Genomic DNA, 18,103 nt, shown 5'->3' with positions numbered 1-18,103 from the left:
ACGGTTTAAAAACTGGCAGTTATTGCTGAAACTCTTCACTGGAATATGATAGTTTAATATAGGTCTCCTCTTTCTCTCTTTTGTCTTTTTCTTTTTTCTCTCCTTTAGTCTTCATTTATTTCTCCTTTTCTGTTTTTTTTTTTTAATTTTGCAGATAATAACTTGGACATAGGATAAATATTATTGACTACACATATAAATTTTGGAAGTGATCTCCTTTTTATATTCCTAGTTTAAAGCACATGTTTGGGTATTTGAATTTTACCTTCCAAGTAGTATATATGCTTCACATCCAGTGAAACAGTTGCCATAGGAACTATTTCCTTTTTACGTTAGACATATGAAGCTCTGATCTAAACCATAAGTGAGGCTCAAATTACTTTCCTATCTGTTCCACTGTCCCTGAAATAAAACACTTAACTGGAAAACTATCACAGAATGCAAATATTTCAGCAGTTCCCCCCAAAGTAAAATGGAGGAAACTGTAAGAGACTTCTCTGATCAAATAAACTTGGAAAATTCCAAGTTAAACAAGGTCTCATTATGGAACTCACTAGAGTTTTTGCTGTGCCAACGTTCATTGCCAACTCTAGGTGTTGACTATAAGTAGTGTGTTTCTCAAACAGCCTATCCACTGAAGTCACTTTCCCCATGGGGCATCTGGTGGTGGTAGCATTTGATTTAAACATCCTTTGAAAAATTCTGGTTTAAAGACTTGCAGAAAACAGTTTTCTAGGTGGCAATAGTACAGAAATATTCACTCTGCACATTTCTTACATTTGAGGAAAACCCCATAACTAAACAGATGGTTATGTTACCAAACTGTTTGGTAATCTTTAAAAGAGGTTTTAAGTTCTTCTGAACCCCCCTCCTTGTTTTCAGTTCAGAGAACAGAACTTGGAGTGGGGGTAAGCCAGGGACTGACTGTCTGACCATTTTATAGGCAGTCTCTATTCCACTCGACCTCTGAACTGGAGTACTGCTAAAACTTCTCCAAAATCTTTCCCACAGTTGTTTCACCACCTCCCCTCCCCTGTCTTTCTTCTTCCCTTCTCAAGAAATACGGATGGCTCAACACGAGGCAAATTGGCCAATAAAGGGAACCATTTTTGTTATTTCTCCCTGATTCACACAAATGGCTTCAAGTGGCAGCTACTCCTCCCTCTGCAAAGCTACAGCAGAACTGAGAAGTGAGTTCATTTCCAGGGCAAATGGCCAATCCACATAAACAGAACAAGGGAGAATATTTTTTTTAACTTTCATTACCTGGATTGAGTATTTACCCAACAAATATGGTGCTGAATAGATCGAGAGTAATAAAATATGACCCTTGTCTTTGAAGATAAAGACTTCACCTTTGAGAATAATGGATATTTATGCACACTACGGTGAATAACTCATCACTGATGCTCTGATAAAAGTATATACAAATATTGGGAGCACCACAGAGCAATTTGTCAATTTTGCCTGGGATGGGGGGATGTGCAGGATAGCTTTACACATGAGGTAACACTACCTGAATTTTAAAAAATAGAATATGTTTAAAAGTAGATTTAAAAAATGAGTAAGTACAAAATGGTAAGGAAAGCAAGGGTGAAAAACAGGGTATAAAATACACTTGGAAATTTAGTATTTGAGGGCACATTTAGAACCGCTAGCTCAGAATGCAAGGAGTACAATAAAATGAAAAGTCCAGGACATTGGAATGAGCCAGAACACAGAAGGCGTATGTGAAACACGAATGGATTTGGCCTTTATCCTGGATGTAACAGGAAAGCCCTGTAGGATTTAATCAAATCTGCATTGCTTATAGGCAGATCCCCCTGGTAGCAGTGATGTTCATGGAGACAAGTTTCGAGAAGGGAGAGGCCAGCTGGGAAATGCCAGAAGCGGTCTTATAATTTGAGGACTAGGAAAAATTCATTTGGTTTAGAAATTCATTCATATGGAAGTTAAGGGTGGGGTGGCACTGGCCAGATAACCTTTAGTGGCTGCAACCTTGACATAATGGCTTAAAGAAACTGAATGGAGGTGACAGTTGAGAGAAAAGGAATAGAAGCTAGTAGCTACAGAGAAAGACATTTATAAGTGAAAAACTAAAAGAACCTCTTTCCCTAAAATAAGTCTAATCACAAAATAGAAGAGAGAGGAAAAACTGTTCTAATTGATAGTTAAATAATGCATTATGATCTACTATTAATGCAATGTTACTCAAATTCCTTACAAAATAAACAATGAAACTGTATGACAAGCAAGGCACATGACTATCCTTAAAAAGGTTCCTGTAATTATAAAATTTGAATAAAAGGACCCTGCCTATTATGTAAGTCCTGAGTGGATTAAACAATTACCCCCAAAGAAACTAAACTGCAATTGGCCAAGATACCTTGATGGTCTAAGTGTAAGTGTACTGACTTTTGCAGAAATGGGATTTTTCAATCTTTCAGAAAAATAGGTAAATTTCTACTCATCTCAATCTGCAAGTACAATTATTGCGTCAAATTGAGAAAAAGAAAAGATGGGGGAGCTTTCCTTCGGTCATCTATAGTGTCATTCACCTTTCTTCCCAGCTCTCTGCAGTACAGCTTCCATGGAAAGAACCCTCCAGACAGAGACTAGTAGTTCTTTTCAGCCCTGCATATTCTATACAGCTGGCATTACGGATGGTGTTAGCTCCTAAGATTCTCTTTATGTACTTGAGACATACTTCAGTCTAACATCCTTGGCATCACCATTTCTATAAAATCCATAAGCAACCACAATTCCATAAATGCAAACTCTACAAAAATAGCATTCCAGTCACCCATGTTTTCCCTCTTTGATTACTATTTTTATATTGTCATCCAAATATGTTTGTTTGGGTATATATATATTTACATTATCAAACACATTGGTTATTATCACTAAGAACCCCTTCACAGACAACAGAGGTTGTAACCTGAGAGTTTTAATTCATCCTGTTTGAGGTTACACCCAGAGGTACTGAAACTGAAATTGTAGTTCTGAGGCCATACTTAAAATCTTTTCTGATCTGTCAAAAATTGTGAAAAGGACTCTGCAGAATGGAGGGACTGGGACCTCAGAGAGGCACCCAAAACTGGTTTGAATGTAAGCTCCTCTCCTCCTCTCAGCTGGTTACCACATTCTAAGTGTCTATTTCCTCAGTAGGAACCCTGCCTTACAGATACCAGAACCACTGAAAAACAATCACAATAGACCCTGCCACAAAACGGGCAATCAGTAAAAGAGCAGCTATCCTTTCTCAAACGTGCCTGCTTCCCTCCTTTGCCAACGCTCAAGGTCTCCTGTCTCAGGCTTCTTATTTGTGCACCGGAGGGCTCCTGAAGCAACAACAACAAAGTTCAAGTGTTTTCAAATGCAATTTTCAGGAAATTGACTTCTTTCCCTAAAAATTTAGATGCTATTCAGCAGGATTAAGTGACGCTGTACTGTAAATGACTGGCTCAATTTTTGAATCCCAAAATAAAATATGGAACTTCAAACTTTCTCATGGAGTTTTTTAACAGATTTCACTGAAGTTGAAATAGGTAATGGCCACACTGATAAGAGTTAGTACAGAATGAACTTTGTGACTCACAAAGTGACTAACTGTTGGTAAGAGCTTGAAAAATTCTACTTACTGCATCATCCAGTAAGTTCCCCGAACTTTTTTTTCCCGAAGACTTTGATGAAGGAGAAGGCGAAGGAGAAGGGGCAGAGAGTGTTTCTTCTTGTTCAATCTCTTTTTCCAGTTTTATCAAACCAGGAGGCTCCACACCATACCTGTAAAAACACACCGTACGTTACAGTTGATTATGGACACCAAAGAAGCAATTTGTTCATCTTTCAAGATATTAACTTTCCTGGCACTGAAATGGTAAACTGTTCAACCAGCATACTTCTTAGCAGGAGAAAAGCACACACCTTTGCTATGTATGTAAATAGCATAATAGGAACAAATCAAAAAAGCTCATGTAATACACTATTTAGTGGCAAGAACATGATTAACCATACAAAATTAGTCTCAAGCATTTACATTTACCAGCCATAATGACATCGGTGCTGTAACTGAACACCTGCTTCAAACACAAGTTTGTTAAAGATGGACGGAGATAAAGCCAGAGGGCCAGGGTTGAGTTTGAAAACAGCAATACCCAGAATAATATTTTTAAATGAGTACCAGAGAAGGGAGTCACTGTTCAGGCTACACCATCTCTGGGCCCCAGAACAACACACTGTGGCTTATGCATATCGTAGATCACGCTTTTAAAACAATGTATTAAAAACACACATACGGTAAATAGAAAAGAAGATGAACAGAGAGGAAACATTTAGAGGAATAATATAGACTATCAAGTGTTAAATTGTGTGATAAATTATAAATGTCACAAAAGTTCATAAAAAAGAGAGATGGCATTATTATAAACATACCTATCTCCATAATTTATATTTTCCTTATGCTAAACTTAAAATTAGGTTTAGCTTTCTAGAGATATACATGTCAACTAATGTGAGGAAAGACAAAAAATAATTCTAGAATCTGAGACATGGGAAGTATCTTTTGGATCATCTAACTGTATCCTGTCATTTTTATACAAAAGAATAACCGATCCAAAGAAGGCCTGTAATTAGCAGGAATAGTACCAGGGCTCATATACAGGGTTTCTGACTTTAGGGTCAAAACCATCTTCTCTGAAATTCTAAGCATGTGATTCTACAAGTGCTAAAGATGACAAAGAAAAAGTTACTTGGAGATTTAAAAAAATCAATTATGTATAATCTACAAAGTAATCTATAGACAGGGAGTAAATATATTGACAATGTGTCCAGTACTTTAGATTTAACGGTATTACATTTAATAAATCATTAAATGGAAATGCTTTAATTATTGTCCTGTTCTGTCCTAATGGTTTGTTATTACATGTATTCAGTATACACTTTTAGGGGGAAGCAATTTCCAGACTCTAAATATTCTGTTCTTGTAGAGGGTAATCAATTAATTTAATTCCTGGTCTCTCTCCTTCATTAGTTACTTTTTTCCCAGGGGTTAAAGTAATTTACAAAATTGGAAAACCTAAGAGGAATAAAATGAGCACGTTTGGCTGAGTTTACCCTTCTTTCTCCAGGGAGGGAGCTGCCCGAAGGGAAGCCCCGGGGGACTCCCACCCTAATTCATCTTTGCTCATCACTTGATAATTAATTTTCCTAATTCTGGTGTTCAGTTAAGGACACTAAGCCACATCTTTCAACTTATATTTAATCAGTAATAAAGGTAATATTTGATATTCCATCTGCTACTCTTCTATTTTCTATTTCTTTTAGGAGGGGTGCTAAGTACTGGGCACCCTTTGAGAGCTGCAAACTTACAATTAGAATTCAGGAAAAACAGTTATGCTGGCACAATTTACTGGAACAACTGATGTTTTGAGAACTGCCTCTAGCGAACAGAGTGATTTTTAGTTACATAAATCATTAGCTAAAAGAACTAGGCATCGTTTATCATGTTTATAAACTTTTATACATATTAGCTAGTTAATGGGATAGTAGTAGAAAAACATACGCTAGACTGAAAAAAATAACTTCCTTTTGAATTGTTATTCCATATAACAAAGATTTCAGGTTCCAAATCTAAATTCATTTCCAGTATTTTGGATCTCTAAATGAACTCATAACCTCAAGTAATATTAAATGTACAAAAATGTTCCACAAAAAAATGTTCTTCTAGAAGACCGTAAACCTCGTCTGAAGCGAAAACACATATTTTAAAAAACATTTTATTTATAAATCTTAACATTCAAACATTCTTCACATACAAACATTTTATATATGGTGTACAATCAATGGCTCACAATATCATCACATAGTTGTGTATTTGTCATCATGATCATTTTTTAGAACATTTGCGTCACTCCAGAAAAAGAATGAAAAAAGAAAAGAACTCATACATCCCTTACCCCTTTATCCCTTCCTCTCAATGACCACTAGTATTTCCATCTACCCAGTTTATTTTAACCGTGTCCCCCATTATATGTTTATTTTTTAATCCATATTTTTTACTCATCTGTCCATACCCTAGGAAGGTACTTCTCTCCATCTACTCTACCACAACATACACTAAAAAAGGATATATATATATATAAACTTAATTATCCTGAACTCTATACAGCATCCATTATTGTTGATAAGAACCAATAACATATGGAGATTTGTTCATCATTCTTCCGAGTATGTAAACTTGAACATGTACCTTGTATGTTCAAGTATGTAAACTTGAACATGATGTAAAGATGAACAAGCTGTATCATTAACTTGTTCTTTAAGTTTCAGCAAACGCTAAAGCTCTAGGAGTCTGTTTCCTATCAGGAAAGCTGAGATGACAATGGCAGCCTTAGAGTTCTACCCTAGTGGTGGGAAGAAGGACGAGGGAGAAGGAAGAATGTTAGAAAAAGAACTGCTGTTGAAAATCTTCAATGTGTTTGGCACAATTGGGCATCTTGATGTGTCCTGACATAATTTCTGAGCCTCAGCTTTATTTCACTAGGAAAATGGAAATTCTAATTCCTATGTTTAACATTGTTATAAGGAATTAAAACAGTATGTAATACATGCCCAGCACAGTGGCATGGCATAACTTCTGAGATGGCTATTGGTAAATTAATGTATCACGGGCTGCACAACCTGGAAATTGTAGCTTGGAGGATCTGTTGCCAAAATGTTTGTTCCTTTGAACATATTATATTACTAAATGAGATAACGTTGTTGCCAAGGTGAAAGTTATTATTACTATTATGTCCATCCCAAAACAATTTACTATAAGTGCCCTTCATATTGATTTTTCTAGAACTGTGGAATATCAGAAATATCTTAGTGCTGGAATTTAGCAGACCAAGTCATAAACTCAGCTGTGCTACTAACTTACCAGATGAACTTGGCCAATTCTTTTATTCTCTCTAGACTTCTTTGGCTTAGTTCCATCAAGGTATAAAATTTGGTTATGCTTAAGTTACTTAAGAGAATAGCATAAACTTGGTTGTAAAGCCAGAGGACTTTAATATGCTAGAAGTCACAGCTAATTAAACATGAATCATCCATGAAAAATCATATTTGAAAGTATAAACTAGGTCAATTGGAAAATATGATGTCATTTGTAACTCTAAGTGGATTTGTGCCACCTTTCAGGAACAGGTTGCCTAATTTTTACTTGTATTTTGCAAAAAGAAAAATAATAAGAAACAGGTTATTAGAGTAACAACAGACTATACTCCATATCCAATACAAAGAAAGTCTAGCTTGAATAAAATTCAAATTCTTACGTGGAAAATCTTGCCCTGGAGATTTTCTGGTATCTGGGAATGCTGAAAATTAGCTATGCCACTGAACATTGAAAAGCATATATAAGCCCCAAATCTCTGCTTATATTGGCTTTTGAGTACTTCAAGCTGCCTAAAGTACAGTTAGCCAATCCAGAAATGCACACTTAAATACGATTCATTGGCTTCCTGTCTGTCTGGAAATGTCAACAGGTTGTAAATCATGAAATTCCCTATGGGTTGGGGACCCGCATCTGTAAGCCAACTTAGTCATCAAATAGGCTATTTTTCGTCCTCTCTAAAAGCCTGCTGCATTCTGGTTTCCATGATTAACTCTATACCATTCCACATTTCTATTTAGTCTATGAGCCATTCAAAAGTTTATAATGTTTTCTGTTCCTTTCTGACTACGTGAATTTAGAGCCTTAGAAGGGACAGCTGCTCTTCTCAAACTGAAGAAGGATCAAATTAAAGATAGGAAGAAAGTTGAATCCACTACAAGCAGATCCTCGTACCTGTATTCCCAATGATGTGTAGTAGAGTGACTACTCAAGGGCAATGTACTTTTGTTGTTCTCATTTTAAAAAAAAATGCAAAACGCTACAAAAGGTTCTTATGGCTCACGGTTTTGTGATCAGATTCTAGGAATGGACTTCCCACTTTGCTGGTGTGTGGCATAATATTTGAGATTGGTCTAGGTAAAACAATTGAGCCCCCCAAACTGAGTCTCAAACTAGAAATTAACTTAAATTATTTAAGAGGCTATAATTTACAAACCAAAGACATCTGGGCCCCATTTTGCTAAGGTTAGAGGGACAAATTTTATAGCCAATGACACAAATTCCCCCTTATAAGGCACATGAAAGATAGTTTATGGATTCTTGCAAGATGCTTTTGGCCACCTCTATCCTCTATTTTAAAGCAATTTAAGGGTAGATTTAGATATGGAAAGAAATTTCAACATCATTGAAACATGCGATACCCTCAGAAGTCAGAATAATGTGCTTTAAATGGGTAAGTTAATTAATATTCCTTATATAACAATATTTTGCTTCTAAATAGGATTTACTTTCATTAGACCATGTGTTGAAATGGGAAACTAAAGAAAATGTTTACAAAGTATGTTTCTTTTGAATAGTCGTACATTTTTATCAAAATGAAGGAATTACTCAAAAAAATCACAGAAAGCTTCACTGCGATGTTATTGATTATGGCCCCAATTCAAAACATCAATAATTTTTTTTTACTTTTATCATAAAAATAATCTTAATACTGCAGACTATCAAAATGTTGAATTTGTAGCTTTATCCGCAATAAACGTCAAAGCACTGTCATTAAAATGATCTTTGAGGTTTTACTGACATGCTTTTGCTGAGCGTTCTACTTTTCAGAAGACAAACATGCATATTTTACATTTAGAAATTGGCATGCTTCCTGAAATATTAGGAGAAGGATTTCACTCTGCAGTGATGATAGCTCTATTCAGCTGCGCGTAAGAGGCAGTTTTACCCATGAGTACAAAAGTAAGTGATTTTATCCTCCCATTCAGAACTCAGAGAAGGCCACAGCTCTCAAAGGAGCTTCACTGAGTATCCCCAGGTGGAAGAAAATGACAAAGAATCAGAAAGCATCTGGGAATCATTTCCAAAGTGATGCTGATGCTTTTGAGATGACATTTATGTAAGCTTCAGATGTAGTTATTTAGCCTCAAATATAAGAAAGCATCATCTAATGGAGATGAAAATCAAAAGTTCACAAGATTGTAATGGGGATTTTCTTAAGGTCAGATCTCATTTATTGTGTGTGCAAATTAATGTTATGCTACTTGAGAACTCTCTCAAACTCACTTTTAATTTTAACTTAATCAACTGGGAAATACACCGCTTAGGAAGTAAGAACACAAATTTAAGAGACCAGTCATGGATTTGGTATACCTAAAGCAAAATTAGTTTGGGAGGATGAATTTCCCTTTTTCTTTTAACAGATAAGCTTCACTAGGGGGAGGAACACTGAGATTTTAGTGTACTGGGTTGCTGTTTGTAAAACACAATTGAATTTCCATTTAAAAAATTTTAAATGTGTACAGACAAATTAAATTGAAATTTATACTTAAATTTTCCATCTGCCCAGTTGGTATTCAACTACTTAACAATGCTACACACAACAATGAAAATAAAGTAATCATGAATAACCTATTAGCATTTTTCAGTAAAGGTCTACAATACTTTACAACACTCAAGTAGGTGATGAAGATGGATGGCAAAATTTACAAATTGAATATTATGTCATAAGGGTTATTTTAATCCTTACATGACTCCTTCTGGAAATCAATAATATGTTTTTGCTAATGTGAAGAATCACTGTTTTTTTGTGTGTGTTTGAGTTTTGGTTTGCATGGTCACAAAGTGTGGTCAGAAATAGAGCAACCCAGAATCACAAATAAAAGATATTTGGAAAAGAAAGAAAGAAAATGAAAACTGGCTCCATATGATGCTTCCCATTGAAAATGAAATTGTGATTTCCTTTCATTAACTGAGATTATAATTGGTTTTTTAGAATATGGCAAGTAGCAATTTATGACATACTCAGAGCTGGAAGAAGGGTGATTACTAAAGGCATTTCGTCACTGCTAGCGGGGCTTCTCCCCTTGATGAATGTACCACTGCTAAAATCAGTTCATCAAGCTACCTAACCAGAGTACTCAGGGGCTAGGAAGCATATATACAAAGAATAAAATAAAATCCAGACACCAGGCAAATAATGTAAAATAATGGGAGAAATACAACTCCCAACTATTCGGGAAATAGTGAAACTCCTCTACATCTCTATACCATATATATATGGCTTTCAGAATCATGCTATTTGTATGATTCATATATTTAGATAATTAAATCAACAAAATGGAACCTGGAATTTTAGACTATTTTAGCAGTATGATTAAAACAAACAAGTAAACCTCAAGTTTTCGACCTGCTTCTCTGTTAGGTCAGCATTCTAGATCATCTGTGCTGCTTTCACTGTAACATTCACTCATGGCAGCTCATTTATTAAAGGTTTTCTTCCTCCCCTGTATTTTTTACTTCCCCCTTCCTTGGGGTCGGCTGCTGAGACCTTATCTTCCTTTGGCTCAAGTCTGCCTTTAGGTCAGAAGCCCCAAGATTGTTGGGGGAATGGGCTTGGGAAGGTCCTAAGAACAGCAGGCTCTTCTGTCCTGTGCCCACACAGAAGCCAGGGAAATGACAACACTGAGAGGGAAATGGAGTCCTAAGACCCAGTTGGACACTGCAAGTACTGAAAGGTTACTGAGGGCCCAAAGTATGCTGAATAGTAGAGACCTGAATGGAACTGAAGGCAAGGGGTGCTCTCCAAGATAGTCACACAATCCCTGGGGGTGGGGAGAAGAGTAGAAAAACCTCTCAGTGTCTCAAATTGATATCTTCCCAGCTTTTTGAGTGGAGACTTAGTCATATTTAATATCAATTAAAGAATTTAAAGCACTCTTTCTCACACCCCAGTACTGTGGCAAAGTAAAATTCATACCTAATGTATAGTTAATAAAGATTTTGCTGACTGTGAGGTTTTAAAGAACTTGGGATTTCTTCTTCTGATCTAGGTAATCTTTACTTTGGTCCAAAAATTTGGTTCATTGGAAGCAAGTTTTCTACCCACTGCTTTCACTTACTGATGTGTACATCTTGTACTTTCCTTTCCTTGATTTTCTTTATAAATTCCTTACTTGAAAACTTATACCCAAAGCTAGCTTTCACTTACCTTCCTGATTCATCTGATCTCAATTATAAAAACTTACCAAGGTCCACCCCAGAAGACGTTTTCTAATTAATTCTGAATTTTTATTTTCTATCAAGACATCTTCCAGACATTTATGCCATCTGCTCTAGTTCTATGGGCTCTATATAATTATCAGAAGCCCTTTCTGATGGTTTGCAAAATAAGACAAGGGAAGGTGTGATACCAAAGGAGTGTGCTTAGTTAAGAAATTACCTTTCTCTGCTTATTTACTTATGATTTCTGCAATTTCCTTTAGCTATTCCGCTATGATTTCTGCAAGAAAAATATTCAAAATAGTCTTTATATAATGGGGGTAAAATTCTATGACTTTCTCTAATCATAAAATCACTGAATGATTTATAAAATATACCCTCACTCAAGAATGGAAGCCATAAGTGAGGGAAGTGAAGCTGAATGGTAAAAAATGTGGGAGAGGAAGAAAGAGAGAGGCTGAATATTTAAGAGCAAAGAGGAATAGAGGAAGTAGGGGAGGAAGGTGAGAGAGAGAGAAATGAGGAAACGGAAAAGGGAAACTATTCCATTAAACCTCATGTGTAAAATTCCTCTCCCCTCCCCTGTAAGAAAAGATTGGAAGGAAAAACGTATTTGATCACAGGAAGCTTAGCAAATGCTTAGACAGCGTGGCCTTGACAAGATCTTATGTTAAGCTGATTGAACAGCTCCCCTCTAGATACTGATACTGATCATATTTGAACGAGTAGCTTCTCTCCGTTCAGGTTTAACACCCTAATGAAAAGCCAGTAAGTTTCTCTGATGTTTGGATGCTATGATGGTCTACACTGTTCCAGAATAGTCATAGTTTGACTTACCTGGCTGCAATCCGACCAAGCTCTAGCAAACACAGGCACACTTCTCTGGGTTGCTTGTGGAGGACTGCAAGACAAAACAGAGGTGGTTACCTTTACAATAGAAGGGACTGTAAAGCAGCTCGACAGGGAGCAGATTTGAAGATGACTCCCATCTCCCAGAAACCAACCTATCCAGAGTATGCTTAGATCTAAAGCCTTAAGTAGCTTTCCAAACTCTTTGCCAAACCTCCCTCCTAAAAGTTGTTAGTCTCAAGAAACTGTACTCTGAGTAAATCTCACCTTGAAAATATTTTCTTTAATTAATAAGTCAATATTGGAAACATGCATTTGTAATTATGCCATCAGTAGTTTGATAGGTGTTTAAAAACAGTGTATGGAGGACTGCAGAGCCAAGACTGGTCTTTGAAACTTTCTGGGTCTACTTTTACTAGTGATTTTTAGCAGAAATTATGCAACAAATGAGGATAAAAATTATACACCAGAGTTGTTATTCATTAAATAATAAGGAATGTCAAGAGATCCTGAAATTTGTCCTCTCCTAATAAATGATTAAATGATACTTTAAAAAGAAAAAAAGCACTTTCAAGTAACTTGATTTTGTAAATATGCAACAACGTACCATCATCTAGCTTTACTCATAAATTAGAAAATCAAAAGACTGTGCTGTACATTGATACTTCTACTCTGATATATTCTGGTTACCTAATAAATCTGTTTCACTGATAGCTCTGGGCACATTCAGCAATGTTGACAAATTTAATCTGCATTTGTTGAGCCTACCAAAGGGGTACTGCTTATGCTACTTTCTTTTAAAAATACGATTAGGGAATTTAAAAATTGTTATTATATGTAGCAACTTTAAAAAAGACAACAGGTTTGGAAATGTATTGCCTTGAGAACAGTCTTTGTATAGACACAATTAAAATTCCAATAAAAGGAAATACCAGTTTAGCTTACTGAAAAACTTGAAGAAAAATGGCAATATATCTTTAATTGTTAAACACAGATTTTTGTAACATTTCAATTTCCCAACACAATATCCTACTGTTTTAACTTATATCTCTGATTACTTCTCTGCACAAATTGTGGTACTGGCAATATTTGGCACATTGATAGCAGAACAGAATTTTGTGGGAGTATGTAGTGAACAATAATTTTACTTGAATAATAAAAGTACTTGATTTCATTTGGCTTTAAACCAATATAAAATGTTATTATTATCTAGTTATAAAATATCCTTTGAAAGCTCTTTTTTAAAAAAGTTTTAATCCCATTAGGGATGTTCATAAAGTTAGACTTATTTTGGAAAATCTGGACTACAGAAATTTCCATTCACGATCATGCAAATTTTAGTTTCAGCTGACTTTCAGTGAATTTTCATGAAATCCTAATTAGGGTAGCCTCAGATTACTTCTAATTAAAGAAGCAGAACAGAAAGATATTTACCACACCTGCAATTTCAAATATGCTATTATTTGGCTAGAAATGATACAAACTACCTAACTTTTGACACATTAAATCAACTTCAGTGTAATACCACATGCAGAACTGATAGCACAAATACATCCATTTCATACTGAGAACAGTAACAAACATCAGGAAAAGATGCAAACTAATGACTAAAATAAAACTAATTTCTTCCTGGATAGATATAAATAAATTTCTTTTGATTCAGCTTTCTTTTTTTTTTTTTTGCCCTGTCTTGGTACAAAATTACAAACAAGAGTTTTGAGTGAAAGAAAAAAGTACATAAAAGCTAAGGAGAGGAATATTTTTAAGGCCTGCTAATGCCCTCATCTTAAGCAAAAGCTCTTGTGAGTCAAGTAACTGAAGTTCCAGGAGTGCTGGATATAATTTCACATATTCCTTAATGGAAACAGTATAAACATATGAAAATTATTAGTGCACCAAACAAATTGTTGATGATGTGCAAGCAATAACCGTTAGAAAGAGTAAAAATATAAAAAGTAATGTGCAATATGTTTCCTTAGCCACCTTATTGTACATATTCTGAAGATTTTATCAGGAGTCTTCAGGTTTATAAGGTCTTCATACCTATCAGGTTTATAAATAAGTTTTATGGAGAATCAAATTCATTCTGAAGAAAACACAATAAAGTGGATAATATTATAAATATACTATGTAAGATAAACGCTACATCATTGTTTTATATTTTCTTGATTCCTCAATTGAGCTACTACTTTAAAGCAGGTTTTAGAGACCAAATCTCAATGCCAACTCTACCACAGACTCATTAAAAAATCAATTTGGAAAACTAAAACATAACCACTACCTTCCTAATAATACCACCTTATAGAATTCAAGAGTAAACAACCTCTTGCCCTGCATTGCCTCACAGGAATATGCTAACACATATATAATGATTTACTTCCCAGTTTTCTTGGAAAATATCATCTTTTATGAAGCAATAAAATTACTTCAAATACATCTGTAATAATGACTCAGTAATGTTTGCTCTCCCATCTATTGGGAATACCATGACCACATGTAACAGCCAAAACCATGTCTGATGACAAGTAAGCAATGAATGAAATCAAGCTGTAGAGATGCAGTTTAGAACAGTATCTAGAATGAAGTAATTCCTCACTAAGTATGAGATCCCGTAACATCAAGGATGACAGTGACCATATTGCAGTAATAGCGTTGGTGACAATGAACAAACTGAATACAAAGTAAAAGTTTACCTATCTAGCATCTTTTGAAGAGGAAGATGTTTAAATTATGTAAACATTCATTTAATTGCAGAAGCAAGCATTCTTACTTGTTATGAAATTAAATCGGAGTTTTTTAATGTATCCACATCATAAGAGGTGACCTGATTTTTGTACTAAAGCAAGTTCTAAACTAATAAATGGAAGGGGTATATTGGTCATGAGATTTGAGAAAGATGTGTTATCAGTTCCGACACTTACTAGTCATGCTATTTGTAAAGGTTACTTTATAAAATCTGATTTTTCTGACCCTAGTTCCAATATTGTTTTATACTTGGCACACAGTAAACACTTGCCCAATGTTTAGTTGTTAGTTTTCCTTATTACTATTGTTGTTATTAGTATTAGTATTCTGTCACTAATTCTTCAAAGATTATCTCCAATTGTCATAGTCAACTTATATTAATTCATTTTTTTCCTATGAGCATTTTTGGGTACCTACCATGTTTTATTCACTATAGTAAGTGGTAGAAGCAGCCTAGGAGTTAAAAAATATATATATTACTAGCAGGAGATATGTATTATATCAAGAGTGCCACTATGATAATAATGAGTATAGAGTGTATTTTGAATATTTTTTCATTTATATTATATCAGAGATGATTAATTCTGAATGTAATCAAATCTCAAATTAAATCAATCAACTTGTCCAGCATCACATATTGGCTAGCATGTAGTTATTATGAGTTTGTGCAAAATATAAGCCTTAAATAACAATTACATTAGGACATCTGTCATTCTTCGAAATGCAAAACACTTGTTTATTTTTTTTTTTTTACATGGGCAGGCACTGGGAATCGAACTCAGGTCTCTGTCATGGCAGGAGAGAACTTTGCCACTGAGTCACCATTGCACTGCCCAAAATGCAATACATTTTGCTGTTAAGTTTTCTCTGTCTCTGAGGATAAAATAATTCAGATGATTCCATTTTTAATATGTTATCTCAGTAGATTGTATATTATAGAAGATCAGATAACTGAATGTATGTCTTTGGCAGTACTATTAGAAAGGCAGAATTTAGTGACATGTTTGAACTAAAGCCTTTTCATTAGGTTACGTGTACTACTCAGTAAACATATTTACTGATTTGTCTTTAAATAAAAAAGGAAACTTCTAGTGATCCTGATGTTTACAGTAGGAAACATTTTTGTTTTCATTACATAATTTTAACAATATGGCCTTTCACTTTGAATTAAGAGTAGAAGATGAAATGGCTGCTGCTTTCTTTCCTCTGAATGAGTTCCCTCTAAAACAAATAAAACACTGTCTAGTCAATGGTGATCATTATTTACAAGGATTATCATTGGAGGCTTCTTTTTAAATAATCAAAACCATTTCAAAGGAAAGCACAATGCAGGACACCTCCGGGAAAAGTGACACTGATCCCTATTCAAAAATATGTGGCAGGAGACTCAATCTCATATCCTAGATTCTATAAAAATCTCATGGGCATCAAATGTCAACTGGAATGCTGCTAGCTCCAGGAATAGAAAATGAGGCCTTCCGCTAAAGCAATGGGTAGAGTTTCAATGTCACAGAATCCTCAAGGATATAAACTGCATTAGTTCATGAATATATAGTTTAAGTAAATATATTATATATTAACAGATGGGCAAAGAAATGAAAGCATAAAAATATTTTAACTGTTTGATTTCTATATAATCAGAGCTTTCAATACTCATGTTAGTCTTTAAAAGAAATGTTTTTTTAGCTTTTCATTCAGAGAGAAAAATTGAAAAGACGATTTTTTTGGCTGAATGTTTTTTAATCTCGGAAGTATCATTGATTAATGGTTTCCCACCTTCCCACAGTAGAGAACAGATTACAACAATCAGGGAGAATGGTGTCGTTGAAGATACTTCAAATTAGAAGCCAGAAGAACTGGGTTCCAGTACAGGCTGCATAATAACATCTTCATCTCTAAAACAGGTTCCATGCCATCTATTTGCTCTTCCACATGAGAACACGAGAAATGGTTAAGAGTACTTAGTAAGTACTCAATAAGTATTACCCCCATGCTGCTTAAGTGTGGTCTGCCGATGGTACTGGCATCATCTGAGGGCTTGTTAGAACTGCAAATTTTAGGTCTACAAATAATGGGAGTCCAACCCCAAATTACTGAAGCAGAATCTGCATTTAAACAAGCTTTTCAGGTGATTAGTATTCACATTAAAGTTGGAGAAGCATTACATTAATCAATTAGGATTATAACAATGAATATTAGTTTTGATTCCTATAATTATGGGACTAAAATCTTTTTTAAATGTGTAAATATTTGAACAATGAAATGTGCTCTACAAATATGAAGGATGGCAGTGGTAGAAGGGAAGACACTGGAGGTGGTGGTGATGATAATGGTGACATAAATGGAGGGAAAATAATTATTGCATTGGATTAATCCTTAATGGGCATTATGGGTGTTTATTTCCTGACAGTTCTATTAGGTGCAAGAGATGCCTCCCAAGAAAACGAGGTGATAGTCACAAACTGTACCCTACAGATAATATCACTCCCAGTAAGACCTACCAAGAAATTTCTTAGATTTAAGGTAGGAGGCAATTTGCTTTAGCAGAACAATTTAGGGGCTTTAAAAGTGATCCAAGGCTAAAGAGAAGAGGGTAAAAGCAAACAAGGAAGAATCTTACAAGCTCATTCATTTGAGCATGTTTGTATGTTTGTATCCAAATTTCTCACTCACTAGCTAGAATGATTTAATATATAATATGACATTCATATAAATCATTTAAGCAAGGAGTTTTCATTCATAATCTCGTAAGGAATGGCATATCTGCAGGACAAAATGTGGTTAATTGCCTTTGCCACTAAGTCAAGAACATTTCTTTGAACAATGAGTGTCTTTTTTGTCTCCAGCACCCAGTACTCAATGGTAGACTCCAACTAAAGCTTATTAAATTAATAATTTATGTGACTGTTACACAGAGAAGCCATCATAGTCAAGTCTTTTCTAATTTGGTTCATATGCTTACATTTTATTTTACTTGAAATAATCCTTTAAACTTCTAAAATTAACTCAAAGCATGAATTCTGGTTACATGAGGGCAGGATATTTGGAGGTAAATGGAGTGGTACTGAAACCCTCACTGGGCCATTTAGAAGCTGTGTGATATTGGATAAGATATTTAAATTCTGTTCAAGCTTTATCATCTATAAAATGATGATTTGGGCGGAATAGATGTGTTAGTATATGTGAACCTCTTCACTACCATTTATTGATCTTATGACTATTATCACCAAATATTGTACAGTGAAAATCTTATCCTAGAAAAGCTAGAAAGCTCTCCATTTTTCTAATTCTGCTTGAAATCCATGAAGTCCTCGATAAATCTATCATTCTGGGAGGACATCTGACTTTTAAAATCAGATTCAATAGTGTTCTCTCTCACATTTTTCTCGGGTGGGGGGAAAATGGCTAAATTTGGAA

At 35.0% G+C, this 18,103-nt stretch overlaps 1 protein-coding gene across 5 annotated transcripts in view; it reads right to left on the bottom strand.

Moving 5' to 3' along the window:
• GAS2 (growth arrest specific 2) overlaps positions 1-18,103 on the bottom strand; it is a 170,848-nt gene that overhangs the window by 71,467 nt on the left and 81,278 nt on the right. For all 5 annotated transcript variants that reach the window (XM_077114238.1, XM_077114236.1, XM_077114237.1 and 2 more), the window contains 2 exons: positions 11,930-11,993; positions 3,642-3,783 (listed from right to left, as the gene is read on the bottom strand). In XM_077114238.1, the coding sequence (XP_076970353.1) occupies positions 3,642-3,783; positions 11,930-11,993 (206 nt within the window). The remainder of the gene's footprint in view (positions 1-3,641; positions 3,784-11,929; positions 11,994-18,103) is intronic.

The sequence above is a fragment of the Tamandua tetradactyla genome, chromosome 8 (assembly GCF_023851605.1).
Source record: "Tamandua tetradactyla isolate mTamTet1 chromosome 8, mTamTet1.pri, whole genome shotgun sequence".
Classification (NCBI taxonomy): Eukaryota; Metazoa; Chordata; class Mammalia; order Pilosa; family Myrmecophagidae; genus Tamandua; species Tamandua tetradactyla.
This window is presented reverse-complemented; position numbering and strand designations above follow the sequence as displayed.